This window comes from Oryx dammah, unplaced genomic scaffold (genome assembly GCF_014754425.2).
Source record: "Oryx dammah isolate SB20612 unplaced genomic scaffold, SCBI_Odam_1.1 HiC_scaffold_13, whole genome shotgun sequence".
NCBI classification, from domain to species: Eukaryota; Metazoa; Chordata; class Mammalia; order Artiodactyla; family Bovidae; genus Oryx; species Oryx dammah.
The window spans coordinates 24,708,927-24,734,795 of NW_024070197.1; the positions used below are offsets into that span (position 1 = coordinate 24,708,927).

At 47.6% G+C, this 25,869-nt stretch overlaps 1 protein-coding gene across 1 annotated transcript in view; it reads right to left on the bottom strand.

The window, feature by feature from the left end:
* Positions 1 to 3,659: 3,659 nt before the first annotated feature.
* The window catches only part of HYDIN (HYDIN axonemal central pair apparatus protein), a 344,459-nt gene continuing 322,249 nt past the window's right edge, over positions 3,660 to 25,869 (bottom strand). The window contains 12 exon segments of the mRNA XM_040253754.1: positions 3,660 to 4,426; positions 6,670 to 6,894; positions 8,851 to 9,081; positions 13,080 to 13,230; positions 14,007 to 14,170; positions 15,232 to 15,444; positions 17,015 to 17,234; positions 18,020 to 18,297; positions 19,289 to 19,444; positions 21,195 to 21,393; positions 24,759 to 24,928; positions 25,402 to 25,623. Coding sequence (XP_040109688.1) covers positions 3,944 to 4,426; positions 6,670 to 6,894; positions 8,851 to 9,081; positions 13,080 to 13,230; positions 14,007 to 14,170; positions 15,232 to 15,444; positions 17,015 to 17,234; positions 18,020 to 18,297; positions 19,289 to 19,444; positions 21,195 to 21,393; positions 24,759 to 24,928; positions 25,402 to 25,623 — 2,712 coding nt within the window. The 3' untranslated portion in view covers positions 3,660 to 3,943.

The window sequence follows — 25,869 nt, forward strand, 5'->3', positions numbered from 1 at the left end:
GTTTTTAAATAATTGAAACAATAAGGAGATGTGTTTTTTATTTTTTTAATTTTTTTTTACCAGAAGGAACTCTTTTCTTCTGAAATCACATTCTGGCCTAGGTTGCTAAGAAACCAGTTTTTTGCTCAAGGCCCAAATCAATGTTTTGTCCTACCTTTAGTTCAGAAGTTCCTGGAAATAACTGCTATTGTTGTTTTTCTGATATCTTGAAAAGTGTCGACTAGTTAAGTTCTCCACCCATAATTTGGCAGGGATCCTAAGAACAAAGCCCAAGGGCCTCCACTGCCTTCTCTATGCACTGACTTCTCTGTCTGTGGGGACCAGTCCTGGCCAGGCCTGCCGTGCTCAGACTTTTCTAGACTAGTGGATAATTAGTATGTCTGCTGGCAACCCACTCCTGTACTCTTGCCTGGAAATCCCATGGATGGAGGAGCCTGGTAGGCTGCAGTCCATGGGGTCGCGAAGGTTGGACACGACTGAGTGACTTCACTTTCACTTCTCACTTTCATGCATTGGAGAAGGAACTGGCAACCCACTCCAGTGTTCTTGCCTGGAGAATCCCAGGGACAGGGGAGCCTCATGGGCTGCCGTCTATGGGGTCGCACAGAGTCGGACACGACTGAAGCGACTTAGCAGTAGCAGCAGCAGCAGCAGCTTACACATTGGCCATCATTTCACAGCTGCAACTCATCTGCACATGTGTGATGACACTTGGTTAGTGACACATAACTTATGGGTATTATATAGCAAGAAGGGGCTTGTGAGACTGTAAGACACTGTCCCTGAATCTTGAACTGCACAAAGCAGCTTCTCCAACAGCAGTGTGATTTTGCTGGAGTGTCAGGGCAATACGTTGAGGGTCTAAGAGGCTTGGGAAATCCCACATTTGGCATTTCTTAGTATCTGGCAGGCCCTCGTGATGTCACAATATAATCACTTCCGACCTGAGGCCCGTCTAGCCCAGAGAAGTGTCTAGACTCACCAGGATGCCATACTCACCAGGGCCTTCGTGTAGAACGAATGGTGTCAGGGGCCGTGTTCACAATCATTTTCCAAGCACCATGGTGTCTGGAACTGTGCCACCTGGGCCCTGATGTCTTCTCAGCACTCCTCAGTGAGACGTCCCTTGGTCTGCTTTGCTGAGAAAGTATTCTTTCCAATGCAGCTTCTACGAGCTTTTGTCAGGATGCTTGTTTTCACCACGCCTCCCCTCCAGCCCTCTGTTGAGCCATTCTGCCATTCCAAACTTACCAACATGAAATGATTTTTGTCATTGCCTTTTTTGAGGCCAAGGAAATGTAAGAACCACATACAGGAAGCAATGTACCCCATCTCAAGTCATCCCGGAAGCGGGTTCATGCTGGGGCAGGGTCTGGGCTGGGTGCTTGGTCCCAGGGAGGTGTGTCTCCAAGCCTATGAGGCTTGGGCCCTAGACTCAGTGGCTGGTGGGAGCAGGACGGGGCTGAAGCAGGGGCATTGCCCCTGGCCACCTAAAGGCACTGTTTCGCTGGTGGTGATACTGGGAAGTGACCGGTTTCTGTAGCAGCTAGTGTCTAGGGTGGTGGCTGGGAGCCCCACAGCCTCAAGGGAACATAGCTGAGTCTTGACCCTCACGTTTAGAGAAATCTTGAGTCTCACTGCACTCGGACCATGGATGTTTTAGCCAGCTTCTGCACAGCTTCCTCCCTTTTTCCTAAAGTCTTAAGAACTGTTTATCATACGGGGTTTAAAAGAAGGTTTACCCTTTTAAAAGCAGCTGGTGGTGGGCCAATGGCTCCCCTCCCCCCATATCTGCCTTTGGGGAATGGGTGGGAGGGGGCACTTTTTGATGGGGGGCGAGGGGGAGGTGCCCATCTCACTCACTAGGCTGTAAGCAGAGCTGGTGAGATTCTCTCCAGGGCTCTAATGAAGAGCGTTAGGGGCTGTGAGCTCAGCAAAGGCTCCAGCTCTCCTGGGGCCTTTACAGCCTCGATCTTCTCTGCACTGTGCACACGACCCCCAGCCCCACCCAGGAGGGCATTAACATGCAGATTCTGGCTCAGTAGGTCCAGGCGGGCCTGAGAGTCTGCATTCCTAGGTGCCACTGACGTGAGGAGGCCCAGGCTTCAGAGCTGTGCTGACCACGTGGGATCCTCACTTGGGCAGCGATGGCGTCCCTCAGAACCTGGCAGAAATGCAAATTCTCGGGCCACCCAAACCTACTGAATCAGGCCCTCTGAGGGTGGGGCCCGGCAGCCTGTGATCAGCAAGTCCTCAGGGTTATTCTGGCCGATAGTGAGCTTGAGAACCATCGGTTTCTTTGGACTCTCTACTGGCTGGTTAGAGGGCGTGCTCCTTACTCTGTGCCCCTCGGCGTGCTGCTCGTTTAAGCACTGGGAGTATCTGCTGTCTTCTTCTTCAACTTTATTCCTATCAGCACGGTCTTCAGGGGTCACAAAAATGAGCTCTCAAGCATGTGTCTGCAGCCTCTTTAGGAGAGGCTTCATTTGGTATAGCTGTGTGTCAAGTGTAATGGGCTGAGGATAGGAGGGAGGTACAAAGAGGTGGAAGAATCTCCGTCCATTAGAAAACACCTCCAGTAGCCATAAGGTCTTGTTAAAAACACAGGTTTCTGGGCCACACCCCTGGAGCTTCTGACTCAGTAGGTCTGGGGCCGGCCCTGAGAACTTGCATTTTTAATAAAATCCCAGGCGATCCTCAGGCTGTTGGTCCAGGGATCATTTCTGAGTGCCACCTCTTGGGCGCATCCATTCCCAAAAGGCCATGGAGGTTCTTTTATGCCCTCTTCTCTTGCAGGTGGAGTGGATGAGGAGAGGGGAGGAGGTGGAGGCTGGGGACCCTCACGCATAGGTGTGTGTGTGCATTTGTGCAGAAGCCTATTGGCCCTCCACTCCTGTGCCTTATGGCCAGTCTTCAACCACCTTTACGTCAACAGGTGGTGCCAAGAGTTGAGTGGTTCTATAAGACCACTGCAGGGCCCCGGGGAGAGTCCAGGGAGGCACTCTCCCCAGAGCTGGGGACTCCATGTTGCCTTGCCTCTGAAGAAGGGCACCAACCAGACTGTCACCCTTTGCGAGCACACAAGACAGCTGCAGTCACAACATATCAACCTGAGACATGGTCCCCCTGGAAGCAGATTCCTGACTGGCTGCAGCAGGCCTGGCCAGGTGGGTTTTGATCTGTAGCACTGCTTCTCAACTCTGCTATACAAGCTAAAAAGATGCCGGGTCCCTCCCTGGACTGATTAAATCAGTATTTGGGGAGGTGGGGTCTGGACCAGAATTAGGCGGAGACTCACTGCTCCACCAGCTGAGTGGGGTTGGGGACCTGGGGTCTCTATTAGCATCTCTTCAGGATCCGGCCTTCTGTGAGAACTTTCTATGGGAAATAGATCAGGGACCCAGAGATGGGGGAGCACCCCAACTTCTGTCCCTGCAATAACTGCCTTGATGTATCTGCTCTTTGCTTTGAAAGTAGTGACTTGTTTGGCTTTCATATGAAAGCAGAATAAAATACAGTATCAAAACAGAGTCATGACTAAGGGCTCTTGAAGCCATCGTGGGTTTTAAAAGAAACTGCGGGGCCCCAGAGTCATGTGCTGCTGAGTGCCGTGTGAGGGAAGGTCACCTTATTAAACGTGGGGATTATTACACAGTGCCTGGGCTTTGAGGTATATTAAGAAACCAAATTTAGAGACTTGCTCTTGCAAAGTAAAATATAGCTCTGCTTTATATAGTTACCTTGTTAAACATGGAGTATCTGTACTTCATATAGATATTTGGAATTCATATAATGTGGAAATAAGTGTCCTTATAATTGAATTGGAGATAGTACATTTAGAGTTCTTATTATTTTCTCTATTCTTTGTGGGGCTTAGAAAAACACAAAGGTCTTAATGGCTGATGAGACGGCTTTTTGATGGTGCTGCTAACCCTGCTTCTCACTACGGGGTGATCCCCTTCAGGTAATAAACCCACTGGATTCCAGTGTCGCTGCCTTCTCCGGGTGGGCAGGTTACAATCAGCTTGCTGGTGATGGGTGTTTTGCTGCCTGATGGGTTTCCTTCGAAGTAGACCGTGATGTTGTTGATCTTCTTGGGCTTCACAGAGTCCGCCGCGCGGATGGAGAACGCGCTGTTCTCCACGAGGAAGGAGAAGGTGACGGGGCGGTAGAAGACGTTCTTGAAGGGGATGACGATGCTGTAGCCGGCTCGGATCAGGAAGGGGCCTTGCGGCTTGGGGGCCAGGGCCACCCCGAAGAGGGGGATGGTGTACTCGCCGCCCGCGAGCGACGACAGGGTCAGGATGCCCTTGCTCTCGCCCAGGTGGCTGGGCTCGAAGTACACCTCCACGCTGACCTCCGTGCCACCCTGTGCCCCAGGCGCCGCGTAGATGACCTTTTCCGTGTGGAAGTCTGGACAGTCGGTCTGAAAGGGGAACACATGTGCTCGGCTCACCCTGGACCCTGAAGAGCAAGCCTGCAGCTCTGGGCCTCAGCACCCCCACCCTCCGACATGAGCAGCCTAGGCTTGTTGGAGGCAGGGCAGGCTATACAAAAGTCGAGTCCTGTGACTCTCTCGAAGAGTAGGTATTAGTAGTTTGTCCCTGGTTTACTAAGAAGAACCAAGGCCAAGAGAAACTGAGGCAGGGCGGTGTGGGCAGCGGCCCTTGGTGCTGCTCCCCTGAGCCTGCACTCCTTTCCTTGCACAGGAGGAGGACTGGACGTTCTGGCTCTGGGCAGGGCGGGGGAGGGGGGCGAGTTCTGGATAATAAGCTGAGAACAGAAGTGCAAGGCATCCCTTCCGGGCCGGAGTGTTCAGGGGCCAGTTCAGGCCCCTCTGGGGTCTCTCACCCCTTTGCTCCTATGACTGGAACACTTGAGATGGTGGGTGCCCTTTAGCCTGCATCCCTGAGTGGCTGGGGTGAGCAGAGTCCCCCGTGGACTGCGGCTGCACAGAGAAGCGCTAAAGGAGACTTTGTTGTTTCAAAGCCACTGAGATACTGGGACTGTTACTGCAGCATAACTAGGCTTCTCCTGATGGATGGGATGACCAGGAGCCTATGCCTCTTTGAAAACTGTGAATCACTATCTTGTACACCTGAAACTTCTGTAAAATTGTACAACTATACCTCAATTAAAAAATAAAAAAGAGCCTCTGCCTTGTGACCATAGCCATGGGACTTCAGTGTTAACTGGGCACATGGCCACCTACTGTAAGGCTACACTCCTAGTGCCCCTTGTTGCCGGGTGTGGTCATATCAAGTTTTCTTCAATAAGCATGAGTGGAAGTGAGGTACACAGCTCCCCGCTTTTCCTATGGTAGCTGGCTGCAATGAGGATGTCACAGCAAACCATCTTGGTCCATGTGGACTGAAGCAATTCTCTAGAGAAGGGAGGGCATCAGGACAAAGGGGTCTGGGTGCCTGATGTCACGGCGCCTAACCCTGAGTCCATGCTGCTATCTGAGAAAGGAATAAATTTTATTTTGTTGGTTTTGAGGAGATTCTGTTTCAGTGGTTAATCCTATATTCACACTGATGTAATAGGTAGCATATATGGAACGCTTGCTATGGGCCAGGCTCAGTTTTACATGCATATTTTAAAAATCCTGACAGCTATCCTGTGAGAGTATTGGTAAGTTATTCATACAAAGAATAAACAGTGAAGTGACGATTCAAATCCAGGTCTGTTGGATTTCACAGCATATACTCATGACCACTGAGCTCTCAGTAGAGCTTACCAATAACTTACCAATACTCTCACAGGATGCTGCTGCTGCTGCTAAGTCACTTCAGTCATGTCCGACTCTGTGCAACCCCATAGACGGCAGCCCACCAGGCTCTCCCGTCCCCGGGATTCTCCAGGCAAGAACACTGGAGTGGGTTGCCATTTCCTTCTCCAATGCATGAAAGTGAAAAGTGAAAGGGAAGTCCCTCAGTCATGTCTGACTCTTAGCGACCCCATGGACTGCAGCCTACCAGGCTCCTCCATCCATGGGATTTTCCAGGTAAGAGTACTGGAGTGGGGTGCCATTGCCTTCTCCGTCTCACAGGATAGCTGTCAGGATTTTAAAAATATGCATGTAAAACTGAGCCTGGCCCATAGCAAGTGTTCCATATATGCTACCTATTACATCAGTGTGAATACAGGGTTAACTACTGAAACAGAAAGTGAAATCGCTCAGTTGTGTTCGACTCTTTGCGACCCCATGGACTGTAGCCTACCAAGCTCCTCTGTCCATGGGATTTTCCAGGCAATAGTACTGGAGTGGATTGCCATTTCCTTCTCCAGAGGATCTTCCCGACCCAGGGATCGAACCCCAGTTTCCCGCATTGTAGACAGATGCTTTACCATCTGAACCACCAGGGAAGTCTGAAGCAGAACCTCCCCCAGAACCAACTGTCTCTGCATCGACAGCTGAGCAACGCTGCCCACCCCCCCCCACCCTCCACCCCCCACCACATTCCAGCTTGTTAAACTAGAAAGTCTGTGAGGGAGAACCCAGACCTGATATTTTTTCTGATACTCTGTTTCTAGCTGGGAGTTTTCAACTAGATGAAGGCCCTGAGTAGGAGTTTCATATTTCTGCACCCCAGTGTCCTGCTCCCATTATTTCTGAGCTCAGGCTTCTGGAAAGCGGAGGGCCGAGGGTGGGGCTGGGCTGCTTACCCTGCAGTAGTATTCTGTCTTCTGCCGAGTATAATTGGTGAACTTGGCAAAGATGCTCTGGCCGCTGCCAAGAACAGCCTGGAAGTGGACGGGCTTTTCAGGCAGTGCTGGCAAGGCTTTCAAATTGAGCTCATACGGGTAGTAACCCAGCTCGCTGTTGTGCAGTGTCAGTTTCCCGAAGGTTTCTCCAGCTTTCAGGGGCTGGAATTCAAATGTGAACGTTCCCTGCGAGAGAAGACAGAGGCTCCTGTGATGCTGAATGTCTGCCCCTCCTCTGCCCCTCTGGGGACCTCAGAGCAGGTTGGCGGTAGATGCTCACACTGATCTTGAGCCTGGGGAACCTCTGTCCAAACCAGCCCACTTTTCCTCCCTGGAATTTTTCCCTAGTTGGGGTATTTCAGTATCTGGAATCTCTCTGAATATAAAAATAGGTACTGGATCCTCTCTTGAGAAGCGTAGTTACAGAGACAGGAGTGCGTAGGCTGGGGGAGCAGGAGGGCTAAAGGTCAGGCAGCTCCTTCTCTGCTCATGGACAATCTCCAACCAGCTTCTGGGGTTCTACCATCATTTAGGGGAGGCATTCTGCTTCCTCTATTGTCATCCAAAGCAAAACAAAACAAGAACCAGAGAGTATTGCTTAGGAAAGCAAAATAAGGGCAATAATTCCAATATATTAGCAGTAAAAGAGTGGATAAATATATTATACTTTACTCACTTCAGTGGAATATTATGTAGTCATTAAAAAGGAAACACCAAAGCTCTAATCATTGAAATAAAAGGTGGTAATAATATTTTAAGTGGGAAAAAAGAAGATCCCAGAAATGTATATGAATTCATCGTTGTGGAGAGGAATATGTCTACATGTGTATAGAAAAGACACAGCAAGGCTATATTGAACTGTTACCAGTAATTGTCTTTGGGTGGGGGAAATGAGATTTTGGGGACTTTTCTATTCTCTTTTTTTTTTTCAGCCATGCCAAGTGGCATGTAGCATCTTAGTTCCCTGACCAGGGATTGTACCTGTGGTCCCTGCACTGCAAGCACAGAGTCTTAACCACGGGACCGCCAGGAAGTCCTGGGACTTTTATTTTCTGTTTCATGTACATAGAGATAAAATAGTCTTTTTTGTCATGAACAGATATTGCTTCTTAAAAAGCTGGGTCTTATTGAAAAATAAAGAGGATATCATTAAAGTTGTTGTAGATGTTTAATAGAAAAAAATGCAGTGTTAAAATTTACATGATTTTACCACAATTAAAAAATTTAGATGAAAATGGACAAGTCTGTAAACAAATATAACTTGCCACAACAGACTCAAAAAGATAAAGAAAACCCATATAGTCCTGTAACCATTAACGATATTTAATCAATAGTAAAAAAAAAAAATTCCCTTAACAAAATTCCAGGATCACAAAGCCTTCTTTTTACCAATCTAATATTCCACAAATTTTCCCATAGAAAAGAATAGGAGGAAACCTGCCTCAATGAACACAATCTGTACATCAGACTCCAACAAGGCTAATGGAAGAAAGGGAAACTGGATGCCAGTTTCCTTATTGAACATACATACAAAAGGTCTAATAAAAATATTATCAACTGACCCAGCAACACTACCAAGTGCCCCTTGCTGTCCTTGTCACTCCATATATTCCATGTGACTTATATAATTAGGAAAAGTAAGAAAAACAATTTAAATTGAGCAGGGCAAACAAACATGTCACAAAGACAGCTAGTATTGCTCGCTCAGTCGTGTCCAACTCTCTGTGACCCCGTGGACTGCAGCCCACCAGGCTCCTCTGTCCATGGAATTCTCCAGGCAAGAATGCTGGAGTGGGTTGCCATTTCCTTCTCCAGGGGATCTTCCCGACCCAGGGATCTAACCTGGGTCTCCTGAAATGAGGGCAGATTTTTACTGTCTGAACTACGAGGGAAGCCCCAGTGGCTAATAAATAATTTCCTTTAACATGCCTGAGCCAAAGCTCTATGTGGCCCTGGTTTATATGAGGACTTGGGCGGCAGGGGAAGGGAGAGAATAGGACCGTGATGGATCGGCCGTCCTCCGCCCTCCTGACCACTGCCAGGCTGCCCCAACTCCAGGATGTGGAAGTGGGTCCAGAGGCCCCCTGGGCAGAGTCTCCATCACAGATATCCAGTGGGGAGCCCCCACAGGCAGGGCCATACCTCAGAGTTGGCCGGCACCACGAACTGGGAGGGCAGGCTGATGTCGGGCACCCTGCACTCCATGGAGAAGGTCACCATGTAGGGCAGGGGGTTTTCCATCTTGATGAAGGCCGAGGTGCTCTGCCGGACGGGGCTCACCATCTCAATGGTTTTGATGACGCCGGAAGGGATGACCCTGAAACTCAACGTGTAGTATAGGAACTCGCTGGTCACCTCATTTCGGAAGATCACCTGGATTCACAGAGAGTGGGAGGAAGTGGGGTGGAGCAGAGGGCTTAGCTCGGGGTCTCCCACCATCGACAGGATCCTCTCTCCGTTGGCAATGCCGGGCATGTGAAGCATGGGCCCTCCCAGCCCACGTGAACCCCGCCACCCAGCCCTTCTCTTCAGGTGCTCTGGCTCTGGCTCCTTCCAGGTGGGCAGGCATGGAGGACTGCCTCCATGGGTTGCTTTAGAAGAGGCGAGAGCAGCATGGTCTGGGACTGAGGGGGAAGGTGTCCTCAGTGGGGACAGCGAGTGGTGTCCCCTGGACACCCCTGGAGAACAAGCAGGACCTCAAGAGGTTCATGCTGGGCTGGGTTTCACCCCTACTCCTGCTACTGCTGGAACAGTGAATGCATCAACACTACTACTACTGGCGTCTGACACTCAATGATTACTGTGTCCTAGGCACTGGGAGTTGGGCCATAAAGAAGGCTGAGCGCCAAAGAATTGATGCCCTAGAATTGTGGTGCTGGAGAAGACTCTTGAGAGTCCCTTGGAAAGCAAGATCAAACCAGTCAATCCTAAAAGAAATCAACTCTGAATATTCACTGAAAGGACTGATGCTGAAGCTGAAGCTCCAATACTTTGGCCACCTGATGCGAAGAGCCAACTCACTGGAAAAGACCCTGATGCTGGGAAAGATTGAAGGCAGGAGGAGAAGAGGGTAGCAGAGAATGAGATGGTTAGACAGCATCACCAACTCAATGGACATGAACCTGAGCAAACTCAGGGAGACAGTGAAGGACAGAGAAGCCTGGTGTGCTGCTGTCCGTGGGGTCGCAAAGGACTGGACACAACTTGGCAACTGAATGACAACAACAAGCACTGGAGGTACTTACTTAATTCACACAGCTTGTGGGCAACATTACTATTTCCCTCACTGATTTTTCTAAAGATGAGGAAACTGAGGCTAAGGAAGTTATCTTGCCCAGGGTCTTGTGCAAAAAAGTATCAGAACCAGGATTTGAACCCAGGTTGGCTCGACTCCAGAGCTCACACTTGTAGCCCACATCTGACTTGTGGACAAGTTGCCTCCCTTTTGCAGTTCTTTTCCTGGATGTCTAATGACATTGAGCATCTTCTCCTGTGCTTCTTGCTCACTCAGACATTTACTTCTGTGAGATAGAGGATTCCAGTTTTTTGTCCTTTTTAATACCTCGAGTTGTTTATCTTATTAGGAGATAATAGTTCCTTACATACCTGCCTTTTTACTTTTGACCTCTTCTTGTCTTTAGAGTGCTCTGACCTCCTCTGTGTTTTGATAGGAGTGTTGTTTTACATTTAAAGCAATCATTTATATGTTTGAAGTCAGCCCTCTTGCTATTCCTTTTCCATTTGTCTCTTTCATTTTTTAAATTCCTTTGTTGCTACTTTTCTGCCTTCTTATGGATCAATGTGAAATCTCTTGGAATATATTTTCTCTATGGCTTCTTAGCTATATTTTTATATAAGATAGTTTTAGTAGTTGTTCTAGAACTGACAACTTATCAACATTTAATGTAGAGTTGGTATTTTATCACTTCCCATTTTGTAACTGATGTTTTATGTTTCTGATCTCACACATCCTACTTCACAAATGCAATAATCTTACTGAGGTATAATCTCATTTACCTTCGTCCCTCTTACAGTGTTATTATATTTACTATAAACTGCCAGTTGTCTTTTTAAGACAGTTCTAAGAATAAAAATATATATGTTTCATATTTATGCACTTATTTGCTATTTTTAGAGCTCTTCTTCCCTTCCACTGGATATCTACGTTCCCACCTGGCATCATTCCCTTTTGACTGAAGAATACCCATTAGCATGTTTTGCAGCAAGGCCAGCGGGCCGGCAATGAATTCTCTCATCCTTTTTTTTAAATTCTGAAAATGTCTATTTTACTGTCTGTTTTAAAGGATATTTTCAGTGAATAAAGATTTCCAGGTTGACAGTCTCTTCTTTCAGCACTGTTCAGAGGGCTGCTGAAAGAGCCACTGAAGAGGGGTCAGTGGCCATTCTTTATTGGTGTCTCCCTGTACATAACAGAACCTTTTTATCTGGTTGCTTTCTATTTATCTTTGGTTTTCAGCAGTTTTACTATGATGTGCACAGGCATGATTTTCTTTGTTTCTCCTGTGAAAACTCGGTTACCAAGTTTCTTGGATTTGTAAATTGTTTTTTAAAAAAATAAAATCAGGGAAATTTCAACAATTACTTTTTCAAATAATCTTCTTCCCTGTCCAACTGCCCTGACTGTTTACTTCCTCCTCCTCAGTTCACCAAACCTGATATGCTTTGCTCAGACTAGCTCACTGCACTGCTATCAAGAAACTGTCCCAAGGCAGAGAGGGTAATCACAGGACTCATTTCATAAACTGGGCTTCTTCAACTAGAAGACTCAGACTTTGTCAAATAGCTCTGGATTTTTTTTTTTTCAATCATTTTGAAGAGTATTTCTTCCCTTTATGATCGTGTTTTTCTGGTTCAGGCGCTTCTATAAGATGGGTATTAGAACTTCTTGATTTGTACTTTGTGTCTCATATTTCCTTTCAGTTTTATTAAGATACAACTCACATGTTACAGAATCTACCCATTTGCAGTGTACCATTTAGTGCCTTTTTAGTATATTCACAAAGTGGTCCAACCATCACCACTCATCTTCAGCGCCCTCAAAAGAAGCCCTCTATCCAGTAACAATCATTCCCATGTCCCCCTAACCCATCGCCTCTAGTGCTAGGCACTGCCAGTCTACTTTCTGTTCCTATAGACTTCCCTATTCTGGACATTTCATATTAGAAAAGAATCACACAATATGCAGCCATTTGTGGCTGGCTTTGTTCACATAGCGTGATGTTTGCAGGGCTCATCGCAGTGCTGCCTGTGGCAGTACTTGCTTCCTATCACTTTTTATTGCCGAAGACTATTCCATTGTATTTCTCGGTTCACCAGTGGGTGGAAATTCGGTTGTTTCCATTGTTTAGCTCTTATGAATAATGCTGCTATGAACGTTTATATATAGGCTTTTGTGTGGACATATGTTTTCACTTATCTGGGGAATAAATTGCTGAATTCTATGGTAACTCTATGTTTATCCATCTGAGGAGCTGCCAAGCCTGTCTTCCAAAGTAGCTTCACTATTTCACTCCCACCAGCAACACGAGAAAGACCCATCTTCCCCACACCCTCGCCAGTACTTGTCGTTATTTCCCTTCATTCTTGCCATTTCTTTGTGCTCGTGTGCTGTTTTTTTTTTCACTTTAAAATCTCTCCCTAGGTGATTCCATCCTCCATCTTGGTGTCAAGCACTATCTGTAGGTGGACAATCCCTATAAGTTCTCTTCAGCCCTGACCTCTCAGTGAGCCACTGAACCATGGACTCCTTTTCCTCGAAGCACTTACGCCGTTTGGAAATGACCCATTCAGAGTGCAGTCTCATGATGAACGCTCATCTCCTGCACTGGACTGCGTGTTCCAGGAGAACAGAGACTGCGTCTGTGTTTGATCACTGCTATGTTGTCAGCACGTAGTATAGCATACGGCACGTGTGCTCAAGAGATGCTTGTTGAACTGATGAACGAGTCGGGAGGAACAGTTCACGCGTGAAGGACCCTGTGGAGTCCTGGAGTCACCGGCTCTGAGATGAATCCTGGCCCTGACGTCACTAGCTGTGTGAGGGCTCAGCCCGATGCTGGGCGCTCTCTAAACCCTCAGAAAAGGGGTCTTTCGCTCTTATTATTGGGGTCTGGTGTCTGATGCCCAGTGTTACCTACTGCTTCAGGGTTTTCATGATTCTGCCACCTTGAGGGCTTGTTATGGGCCTGCCTGTTGGCTGGCTATCTAGTCTCATCTTAAAGGGTCTGGTCCCCCTAAATGGTCAGTCTCGCAGGATAAGGGAGGGTATATCTTCCGTCCCAACACCAGGATCATCAGCCTCAGGGCCAAACCTCCAGGGTCCCAGGGCAGTGCCTTTAGGGTGTGGATACCTTTGCTGTGTACAGCCCCTCCTTGTAGGAGAAGAAGTTCAGTTTGTAGTCTTTCTTGGAGGAGGATAGCACATCAATGTACTCAAGGCCCTTTAAGGTGACACTCATGTCAGGCTTCTCTGGCTTCAGTATCTCCACAATGACCCGGAATCTGCGGGAACACAGGGGTGCAAGAAGAGAGGGCGAAATGAGACAGTTTGCCCAAAAGAAAGAAGGCAAGGCACCTTGTCCACTCTTGTTTTCACAGAAAGCATGTGGGCCCAGGGTTCTAGCCTCCACACTGTCACTAGTAATAACAGGAACTACCCTTTAACAACTCCCTATTATGTGCCAGGTACTGAGACCTGCTCCACATGGGTTACATTACAAGCTTTTAGTCACCACAGTGTCTGTAGGAGGTACTTTTGTTATCCTCTCTATTTTACTAGGTAAGAAGTTGAGGCGAAGAGAAGGAAGATGCCATGCTCAGGTAACAATGCCAAGTTATAGGCAGAACTAGCATTCAAATGTGGGTCTGGGCCTTTATCCACTATGCCGAGCAGGTAGCTGTCTTCTCCTAGCCTTTGGCTCCTTTTCCATAAAGGAAGGGGACTTGGCTGGCCTCCAGCTCCTCCAGCTTCTTTTCTCTCTGCAAGTACAAGATCCGAGGATCTGGCCAGTGGCTGATGTGATACAACAGGGCTGTCAATAATAACCACCACAATTATCATTTTGACAATAATAACAGCTAACATGTATTGAGCACTTATTTTGTGCCTGGCACCCTTCCAGGAGATTTACAAGGCATCAGCTGCTCATAGGCAGCCCTGAACAGGACACGCTCTGTGGGGCACAGGTCAGACAATGCCTGGCAGCAGCACCAAGGGCCAGACTCGACACTGTGGGTCCTCCCTCCGTCCCCTCTTCATCCCCCACCTATTCTCTCACCTCTGGGGCTTGTTCAGCCAGTTGGTGACTGGCAGGAGCTCAGTGTAGGGTGTCTTACATGGCACTTCACGGTAGATATTGGCCACTGCCTTGGGGAGCTCGGAAGTCCCGTGAAGCATGTACAGCCAGCCAGTCCCATCTGGGAGGGGGAAGAAGAGGGTGCCCTAAGAGAAGAACAACTGTGGTGAGCGGACACACAGGGTCCTTTATCAGCTACCTCTCAGGCACGGCAGCAACACAGGATCAATGAAGTTATGCAAATAGGTTTAACATTCTTGGAAAGCAGCTTCATAATATGTTTCCAAAGGTCATAAACATGTTCATGTGTATTTGAACCAGGAATCTCATCCCAAGGAACTTACTGACAAAAAATCCCTGCAGAGGAAAAAGTTATATGTAAACGTGTGCCCTCAGTCACTCAGTCGTGACTGACTCTTTGTGACCCTTTGGACTGTAGCCCGCCAGGCTCCTCTCTCCAAGGGATTTTTCAAGTGGGGATATTGGAGTGGGTTGCCATTTCCTCCTCCAGGGGACCTTCCCAACCCAGGGATCGAGCCAGCCTTTTGCGTCTCCTGCATTGCAGGCAGATTCTTTGCCACTGAGCCATTGGGGATACACGTGTATATTAGAATCTCTTCTACTGATGAAAATTTAGAGATAACTTAAACATCCAACAACTGGGGGTGTTAAATAAATTATAGAACTGTCATTCAATGAAATATTAGTCAATCAGTAAAAATGATTATCATGAAGATTACACAGTTAAATAGAAACATGCCCATGATGTGATGTAAAGGGAAAGTAAACAGGATGCAAAGCTGAGGATGCTATGACGGCAGCCATGGCTGTCCTTGAGTAAGCATTGGTAAAGAAGACAGAAAGAAACAGTTCTTTTTTTGTGAGGGTAGTAGAAGATTGTGGCTTCTTTTTTAAATCTTTATCACAGTCACCTTGATGTTATTTATGCACTTAAATTAAGTGTTAATTGCTTGATGCTTCATCCGGGACTTCATTTCAGAGATGAGCCCCTGGTTCCAAGAGAAGCCCCTCAACATGAAAATATATGGATGAAAAGGGAAGCCTTGGTCTTGATAAGCTTTGGACACAGTTCCCTGTGGTTTCCCCATTATTTGTAGGGCCCCCCCTTGTCCTAACATTCTCTCTCCCACAGCTCCTTCATCCAACCATGCCAGGACACCGATGCGGGAGGTGGGGCTCGACCTACCTGATGTTTGCGGTTCTCCACGTTCATGGTGCGGGGCCGGTAGGTGATCTCGTAGGGCTTGTTTTGCTGGTGAGGCTCCAGGGTGATGAACTCGGGCCCCTCCCAGTGCTCGCCCTCAATGATGGGGTGCAGATTCCAGGTTTGGTTGGTGCGGTTTGAAAGCATGATGGTCTGTGTGTGCTTGGAGCGCACCTGGCAGGTGAAATTCACCACCTGGAAGAAGACAGACGCCTCAAGCAGGCAGCGGAATTTACAAGTCTGGGGTGCAAAGGAAAGTTCGCGCACACACACACACGCATTTGGGAGCTGTCAGCATAGCAATTTTTTTTTTTAAGGCCAAGAAACTGGATGGGATCATCAAGAAGTAAGTGTATTTAGAAAAAAAGAAGGAATTTTAGAACCAATTCTTAAAATTCTACACACTCCAATGTTAAGAAAAATCAGAAGGGGAGATGAAAGGCAGCAACTATTAAAGTGGGAGGAAAATGAGGAGAGGGAGGTATCCTGGAGGCCACATAATGAAGGAAGCGCTTGAAGGGCGAGGGGCTTGTTCAAGGTGTTCAAATGCCATTGACAAGTCAAGTAAGATGAGCAATGAGAAGTAGCCACTGAATCTAGCAGCATGGACAGTGTTTCGCTGGTATAAAGGGAATCAAAGAGTTCACCAAGAGGATGAGAATAGTTCAACAAGAGACCCACACATACATGATCAATTGGTTTTTTACCAAAGTGCAAAGGCAATTTAGTGGAGAAAGGACAATCTATTAAGTAAATGGTTCTGGAACACCTGGATATCTGTGCACAAAAAATGGATTTTTTGAATTTTGATCCATAATCTTATACTACATACAAAAATGAACTCTAAACAGACTGAAGATATAAATTTAAAACTTATGTCCTGAATAGACACAGAGCTCTCAAAACACAGTAAAATAAGAAAACAACCCAAATGAAAATGACTTGAACAGATACTTCAATAAAGAAGATAGATGGATGGCAGTGAGTACCTGAAAAGATGCTTGACACCATCAGTCATTAGGGAAATCCAAATTTAAAACCACAAGATATCATGTACCTATTAGAATGACTAAAATTTTAAAAAACCTGACCATATCGAGCCTTGGCAAGGATGTGGTGCAAGCAGAAACGTCTGAGGTGGCTGATGGGGATCTAAGATGACACAACCACTTTGGAAAACAACTTGGTAAGCTCTCAAAAAGGCAAACGCGTACCTACCCTATGATCCAGCCACGTCACTCTTACATATTCATTCACCCAGGAAAATGAAAGTATATATTCTTGCCAAGACTTGTACATAGACATTTATAACATACTGCATGATTCCACGTGCATAACATTGTTGAAATAGCGAGAGATGGAGATCGGGTGTCATTATGACCGTAAGCAATGTTGCCAGGAACTATCAGAGCTCCACTGCTCGGGCTTCTAGCGACAGGGTGAGCAGAGGTTAACCCAGGTGTCACCCTTTACTTATAGAGCTTATGACAGAATGTGATCTAGCCAGAGATGTCAGTATAACCTTCTTTGAGAATGAGATGCTTGGGTTGAGAGCTGAAGAATAAATAGGAATTAGCTAAAGGGAGAGGGGAAAAGGAGTATGTCAGCAGTGGGAAGAGCACGTGCAGAGGCCCTGTGGTGGAGGGAGCAGGTCTGCAGGCTTGGTGTGGGCACTGAGGACTGTTTGAACAGTCTGATTGAGTTCTCTTGTGGGGCTTGCTGGGCCACTCCACCACTGGTCCATCTGTTGGCAGCACCTACTGACCTCTTTTACTGAAGGTGGTCCCACGCATACTCCAGACAGGGTTAGGCTCAGAGGACTGCCTCCCTGGATGAAGCAGAGCAAGTTTTTGTGGAGAATCTCCTTGCCCACCTCGGTAGGATGGTAAGTCACTTCGAAAGAAACCTCCATGCCTGCAGTGATATAGCCCTCTTCCGGGCTGATGGAGAAAAGAGGCTCAAGTTTTCTGGCATCCCATTTGAACCTTTTCCAAGACAGGAGACAAGGAGGACAGTTTATTAATATCCTGGTGGTGTCCTCAGTGCTGCTGAGAAGAGAGACTGAGTCTGGTTTTCAGATGGGAGGTTCATCCCCTTGTGCCCTTCCTGGGACCTAGGGAAAGGAAGACTGCCAGGAAAAGCCGGGGTGTGGGACCAAGGCCAAGTCATTCCTGGTGCGACCTCTTCACTCTCCATAGGGGCTGAGAAGGGTGGAAAGTGGTGCATCTTATCTTTCTGTCCACAAGTGACACCCACTGGGGGACATGTGCATGAACACAATGAAATGGGTGCCTGAGTCACAGCTAGGACGTGGTCAGGCCAGGACTGGAACCCTCCCGAGCTGGTAGCCATGACCGATTCCTGCACTGCCTCTCGGGTCTGATCCAGGAGGGTGGAGATGATCCTTTCACATGAGAGCTGCCCCTGATCCTGGTGGCCCCGGGACCTGCTGGCCCTGTGGTCACCCCTCTGTGGTCTGGCCCTTGGTCCAGGCAGGATGGTGCAGACCAGTGCTTCCAGTGCCAAGGCTGCTACACCACAGCTTCAGGGCACTGTTCGACTGAGGTTGGTGTGGATGGCGCCCCCTGCAGGTGGGCGGTGTGCAGCAGGCACAGCTGTGGCAACGTGCTGAATGGTGACTGGGCAGGCACCTGCTGGCGGGCACCACTTTGAGCCTTAACTCCATCTGTGGCAATGGGGACCACCAAGTACACACTTTAGAGGGTCCTGGGATAGTTAATGGGAAACCAGGCCCAGGGGGCTCTCCTACCTTGCACCCACGTCACCCGTGTTCAACATGAGGATGCAACGCGTAGCTTGTGTCTGACACACGACTGGTCCAAAGGGAAGATGCTCCTGGTCCAGGGAGATCTCCAGGGCCTGGCAGCAGCCGTTGATGAGGAAAAGGGGCCGCAGGAGCCCCATGCACTCCATGAACACCTCCTCCGAGAAGGGAGGAACACGCTTTAGCGGGGCGAAGGTGACTTCCAGCTTCTGAACCTCTCTGGGCTTCAGAGTGATGTTGCGGAATGGTGACAAGGTGATGACCTGGATAAAACGACAACAAGTCTCAGCAGCTGAGAGGGGGGCACTCCTGGAGCTCCATTTCTGAGGTCCTGCTGCGAGGATGGGTTACTGAGTAAATGTAAGAATGAACTGAATGAAGGAATGGATACAGTCCATCCTCAAGATGAAATACATCTGGTCCCATTTCAAAGGGCCATCCAAACACTGTGAGAGGAAGCAGGCAGCCAGGGCTGTGGGTTCCCTATGCAGGGAGCCCGAGGACATGGATTTAGCAACAAGCATGTTTCTCTCACATAGCGGACTCCAGTGGAAAGAAGGACAGCCTTTCGGGGGCAGATGAATGATGTATATTGAAACACACTCTTCCTTTTGGTCCAAGAAGCCCACTTCTAGGAGTATATGCTCAGCAGAGAGTCATGGGTGCACACAAAGGTTTGTTTAAATGGATATTACAATGTTGCTTATAAAATAAAATAAAATAAAATTAAAAAACCAGGAACACCTGAAATGAGCAGAAGTAGAGGCTTGGTTCATCTACATAATGAAGGTACAGATGAACAAATGAAACTGAATGTTTAGGAGTTACTGGTAGGAAGCAGGTTTCAAAACAATCCGAAAGTTGGTAATTTATTTTTAAAATGTGTAGGAAAAGCAGGGGAAAGAAAGATAGCAATAATGTTAAGTGATTATTTCGGGACATAACATTATAGGCCAGATGTTTTTCTTTGTGATTTTCCATATTTTTCAAATTTCCTGTCATGAAGATGTACATATATTTATTTGCACGCAGACCTTCCGGATCCTATCAAGGGCTGTCGCCCTCTAGAGGAAGAGGCTCTCCAAGCTGTGGTTTCCCTACATGCAAAACGAGAGTAACAGGGACTCCGCTATACGGTTTCTTAGGAAGGTGATCAAACAGGGAGAGCACTTGGAATGGCCTGGCACACCGAAGCTGTCTGAGAATCATGAGGTGCGGAGGCATGAAGACGCCACTGGGACCCTGAGCACCAACCTTGGTTTCCTGGAGTTCCGCTGAGAACATGACCGACAGGTTAAATGTGAGCTGGGCTTGGCTGTTGTTCATGATGGAAACCATTTTTTTCATCACCTGTCCAGGTAGGATGGCTCCTAACTTCACAATCTTATTGGCTGGATCTAGGACTACAATCTGTAGACAAGAAAGAGAGCAGGGGGGTTGGGAGGGAGGGGTCAGCAGTTAACGAGAAAGAGAAATACAGTGTGTGTATCCTAGTGAGGCAAGGGTGGTTCCCTTTCTTCCTGTGTCCCTCATTCTCCACGCTGGGCAGGCCTTTGCCTTCGCTCACTCAACAAACATTTATGTGCATCAAATGTGCACTAAACGACTTGCTGCACAGTTACATGCTTATAGCTGCGTTCAGAGACGTTGAGAAGGAAAGGCTCGGGGTACAAAGGGGTGAGCCAGTCTGAGGGTGAGGGACGCCTCCCTGAGGAAGGCGTGCTCACACGGGGAGCTGCTGGAGGGGCAGCATCCAGATTTAAGTCAGGGTGGCGTGGGGCTGCACCCCAAAGGAGAAGACAAGCTATGGCAAGGCGCTGAGCTGGAGGGAATGGCCTGGTCAGGCCTGTGGCTGGGAGCGAGGCAGGGAACGCAGGAAGGTAGTTTGGAGGGGGAGCGGGTGTTTTTCTGGGAGAAGTGGGAAGCCAGTGCAGCCTGGAGCGGTCCCCTCAGATGGGTATCTTGTGAGTGTGCCCTGGCTCGCTCCTCTGTGGAGAGGGACTGGAAGAGGGCAGGAGACAGAGCCTTGAAGAGAGAGAGATGACCATGGCAGTGGAGGGGGGAAAAGCAGATACATCTTAAAGTCCCCATCTAAAGCCCTGATCCAAGTGCTGGCCTGTATCAGGCTGAGATCAGGCTGGGCCTTGCCCCTGCGATGGTGTGACCCACATAAACAGCACCCACCGGTCACTGTCACTTGACCAGTCAATAAGCAGCACGCCTCCCCCTAATGGAAAGATGGGGTCCGTCCATCCTGCCCACAGGTTTCCATGCTGTCTACAAAGGTAGGAGTCTCTGGCCCCAGCGTGTAAGCTCCTGGAGGGCAGAGAACACGTTTGAGTCTCTGCAAAGCACCTGACGTGAGTGAATGAATGAACACGTGAAAGAAAGCATGACTTCAGAAGAGACCCCGCCACTGGCTTGGGTGAGACACACCAGGTGGCCCAATCCTGTGGCTCCCCTGGATTGATGGGAAGGATGCCAGGAACACAGCCCTCCCATTTCCTCTTGGTTGCTGAAATGTCCCATGCATTGCTGAGGATTGCAGAAGGTCTTCAGTCTTCTAAAACTGCCTAACAAATGCAAAAACCCCCACCAGACAGACATGTGAAATGTATACTGGACATGGGGAAGAAAGGATAAGCGGTGGAACCAGACCATCCCCTTCTTGCCAGGAGCACCTGATTAGAAAGAAGGTCCTCAGTCAGATGGGATCCTGGGAGTTGGGGCTGACTGCAGAATGTCAGTCTATGTGGTCTTAGGGAAAGATGTCCCATAACTGAAACTTACGTCTGCATACAGTGCTTCAAACAAACCTTGAGACTGTAATCTGAAAACACTACAGGCTCTCATGTGGGAGGAAGAGGGCTTGCTTGGGATACTGCATCTGATAGTCTCAAACTTCTCCAAGAAAAAAGAATGCTTCTGCAGCGCTTGTGGTTACTTGTATCTTTTGATACAGTAATGTTTGGTACTGGCAAGATCTATGTGATTCTTTTGGGTCTGATCTGTCTTGATGGGACTGGCTGACCTCTGACAGAGCAGCCAGGGGGCAGCAGATATGGAGTCGGAGGAGTGTGGGCTCCAGTGGGCAAGGTGGCTGAGAAGGGCAAGAGTGGGGGTGGTGCCAAGCCCGATGATCCTCCCAGCTGTCGCTCACCTTCATTTCCGTTCCTTTCCCTTTGATTTCAACTACTTGCTGCGAGAGCCCATTGATTTCAAAGGGGATGAGTTCTCGATAACTGATAGTTTCTCGAGGATAAAAGGTGATGGGGATCTCCAGTGTCTTTCCTGGCTTTATCACATCGACTCGGAAGTTCACCTCGAGGTGGCTGGTGTTGGTGTACAAACAATCCAAGCTGGAGGAAATCAGAAGGAAGCTGTGTGAGCTCTCGAATGGCTGACATAGAGGGAATGAGCCCCTTGCTTCTCTGAGCTGGACCCACCACGGGATGTCCTGCTGTGTTGTCCTGGAGTTGGAATTTCAGGGCTGGAAGGGACTGCAGCAGTGGTCCAGCCTAAAGTCTCCTGGGCACGACTGAGTCACTTCCCCCAGGTCACAGCCCAAGACCTTGGCAGAACCAGGCCTCAAAGGCAGTCTCGTGACCTTTTACCCAGGGCTCCTTTCACTCTCTCACTCTCTCTTCCTTGAAGCTCATGGTGTAGTAGCTTCCTGGAAGAAGGGTGTGCTTCCTGGAGGAACTGGGTGGCAAAGCATGGTGGGGAGGAGGATGTGTCCAGAGTCAGACAAGAGTGTGGACCCAGGCTCCAGCCCCAACTTCCATGTGACCTGAGGACAGTTACTCCGCCTGTCTGGGTCCCTGTTGCCTCATCTGTAAAATGAGAGTAGCGACCTCTTTCTCATGAAGCTGTTGTGAGGATTAAACAAGATAAAGTGACTAAATCAGCCACTAAAGGCACAGAGGAAACATCCCTAAAGGTGAGCTATTGTATTACTAATAGCTCAACTAGAAGGGACCTTCAAAGGTCATGTCCACCCTCCTGCATCTGTGGATGGGAAGCAACTAGACCTCCATTACAATGCCTCCTTGTCTGTCTTCCATGTGTGTAGAGAAGGACTCTAGCTAAGGCAGTAAATAGAGTATAATGCCTAAAACAAAGGGAGAGTCAGATTCAATTAAATTAGGCAGGAAGGAATATAGGCAGACAAGATTTTAAATTAGTATTTAAAATTACATGACACTCCTGTAATGTAACATTCAGGAGAATCGTCATCACCACCAGTATCACTGCCACAAAAGTAGCAGCAGATAAAAATAGCTGAGCATTTCCTATGTTCCAGGCACTAAGTACTCTTTCTAAATGAGCTAATGAATCCTCCTAATAACCCTTGGGGAGGTACTATTATTATCCCCCACTGCAGGCAAGGAGATGGAGGCACTGAGAGTTTATAAAGTCCTAAATGCAAGGCTGGATGCTATAAAACTCTAGAGGAAAACACAGGAAGAACACTCTTTGACATGAACCACGGCAAGATATTTTTTGACCCACCTCCTAGAGTAAAGAAAATAAAACCAAAAATAAACAAATGGGACCTAATTAAACTTAAAAACTCTTGCACAGTAAATGAAACCCTAAATAAGATGAAAAGACAACTGTCAGAATGGGAGCATGTATTTGCAAACTAAGCAATAGACAAAGGATTATTAGTCTCCAAAGTATACAAACAGCTCATGCAGTTCAATATTAAAAAAAGAACACCCCAATCAAAAAATGGGTGGAAGACCTAAATAGATATTTCTCCAAAGAAGACATACAGATGGCCAACAACACATGAAAAGATGCTCAACATTACTAATTATTAGAGAAGTGCAAATCAAAACTACTATGAGGTATCACCTCACACTGGTCAAAAAATAATACAATAAATGCTGAAGAGGGTGTGGAGAAAAGGGAACTCTTACACTGTTGGTGGGAATGTAAATTTATACAGCCACTATGGAGAACAGAATAGAGGTTCCTTAAAAATCCAAAAATAGAACTACCCATATGACCCAGAAATGGGTCTACCATAGGACTCCTATGCATCGATACAGAGAAAACCATAATTCAAAAAGATAGGGACTTCCCTGGCAGTCCAGCGGTTAAAAGACTTCGCCTTCTGATGCAGGGGGTGCAGACTCCATTAGTGGCCATGGAGCTAAGACCCCACATGTCTCATGGCCAAAAAAAACGAAACATAAAACAGAAGCAATACTGTGAAAAATTCAATAAGGACTTAAAAAAATAAACAAATAGACACAAGCACCCCAACGTTCAGAGCCAGCACTACTTACAACAGCCAGGACATGGAAGCAACCTAAATGCCCATCAGTGGAGGAATGGATAAAGAAGGTGCAATGGAATATTACTCAGTCGTAAAAAGGAACAAGACTGTGCCCTTTGCAGAAATGTGGATGGACCTAGAGACTGTCATACAGAAAGAGAAAAAAAAATCATATATTATGTGTGGAATCTAGAGAAATGATGCTGATGAACATTTTTTTGCAAAGTGGAAATAGAGACACAAATGTAGAAAACAAATGTATGGATACCAAAGGAGGAAAGGGTGGGTGGGATGAATTGGGAGACTGAGACTGACATACACACTATGATATATAAAACAGATAACCAATGAGAACCTTCTGTATAGCACAAGGAGCTACATCAAATGCTCTGCAGGGATCTGAATGCAAAAGGAAACCCCAAAAAGAGGGGATGTATATATACACACAGTTGATTTACTTTGCTGTACAGCAGAAACCAACACAACTCTGTAAAACAACTATGCTCCAATAAAGATTAATTTAAAAAAAGAAGCAAAACACACATGCTTGAGGTCACATAGCTAGGGAAGAACTGGGATCTGAACCTGTGCTATTGGCCACTAGACATGTGGCTATTAAATTAAGATTAATTAAAATAACAAACCCTGTTCCTTGGTGGCATTAGGCACATTTCAAGGGCTCCATAGCCACATGTAGCTACAGGCCGCCATATTGGGCACTGCAGATGGACAACTTTTCTGAGACTGAAGTTTCAGTTCAACTGCAGCGCACTCATCTAGAGAGCTTTTAATAAACACAGGTCTCTGGGCCTGTCTCTGGAGATTCTGTTTTGTTAGGTCTGGAATAGGGCCCAGCAATCTGGATTGGAACATTCTACACAGGGATGGTACAGAGAGGCTGGATTTGAATCAGAGGGCTAAGGCTCAGAATGCTGCTGCTGCTGCTAGGTCGCTTCAGTCGTGTCCGACTCTGGGCGACCCCACACACGGCAGCCCACCAGGCTCCCCCGTCCCTGGGATTCTCCAGGCAAGAACACTGGAGTGGGGTGCCATTTCCTTCTCCAAGGCTCAGTATAGATCTGCCTTTTCCTGCAAGGTCACTGGCCCAAGAAATTAACTTTTTAACTCTCCAAATCTGAGTTCCCACATTTATTACGTGAGGAAAATAAATGCAATTCATCAAGCCTCTTGTCAGGTCACCTGGCATTGTCCTCCTCACTTCCAGAAGCGGATTTTTTTTTTTTTTAAGCAGAGTAGTTCATGGCTATCCAAATATCAGTATTAGCAGTGAGGAAAGGATACTCAAGATTCATGCCCATCTGTGCTAGAGGCTCTCTTATATTCCTTTCTCTGTTTTGGCAGGACCTCAGCTGTGTGGAGGCTGTAGGACCCACAGGAGTGGCAGAATCATCTGGAAGCTCTGGGAAGTCTGCTTACCTCATAGCTGTCTCCTCCTTGTTGGTGACAAGCAGGGTTTGCTTGTATGGGGGCATGCCAGCTTGGTAGATGAAGCAGGTGCCAAAGTTGTAGCTGGTGAAGGAGAAATGGACAGCTGGGCTCACAGCACACCCTGAGATGGTGCATGTAAATGTTGGACCGTGGCTGATCTGTCGGGGAGAGAATGTCCAGTGGAGATGACAGGAAGAAGTGAGACGAAAGGGTCCTTACACCCTTGGGTGAAGGAGGGAAGCAGTCAGGTGCTTTAAAAGAATTCAGGTCCCAGGACTCCATGTGCAGAATCTCTGCAGAAGTTCTGATTCAGAGATTCTGATTCAGGCTCTAAGTTTCTTTAAGGAAACCAAGGTGGATGACTCTGCAACCAGGCCCCACTTTGGCTCTTGAATCATTGCAGCAATAATTCAGCTCGAAGGCAGAGGGGTGTGCAGAGACCTGTCAGTTCCCACCCAACATCTGCTTCCTGGGGCTTCCTCATTAGCAGGACTCCGATTGGCTGCCAACTTGCCTGGGAAACATGCTTGACTTCCCATCCTGCCTTGCAGCTAAGGGTGGACATCAGACACAATTCTCAAGACAGAATGCTGTGAGTGCGTTCAGTATCAGACAATGTTAAATGCCTCACCTTGATTTTGAGTTCCAGACCCTTCAAGACACATTTCTTTAATGGTCGGAAAGACAGGGAGGCGTGTGCACTCTGCCCCACATCCACACTGCCATTGGTGGGTGAAAATTCCAAGTACTGTAGCAGGGATCTGGGGCCGGACAGCTCCACCTGGAAGCTGAAGTTGAACTTTCCAGTGTTGATAAAGCTGAATTCACACTGGACACACTCATTCAATTCCACCTGAGGGAGAACAGAGCTGTATGTTGAGTGAGTACAGACTATGGTTCCCTTCTCTGGGGTCAGGGTATGTAACGTGTTGGGGGAAATACCCTTTGGGAAGCAGCGACAGCCCATGATGTTAGTGAGCTGAGTGAGTATCATTAGCGCAATGCAGCCAGAGTCCAGCAGGAGCTACAAAGTGCTGGAGTCCTTCCTATCTGAAGAGGAAGGTGACAGCTGAATTCTTAGAGCTCACTTGGTAGCAAA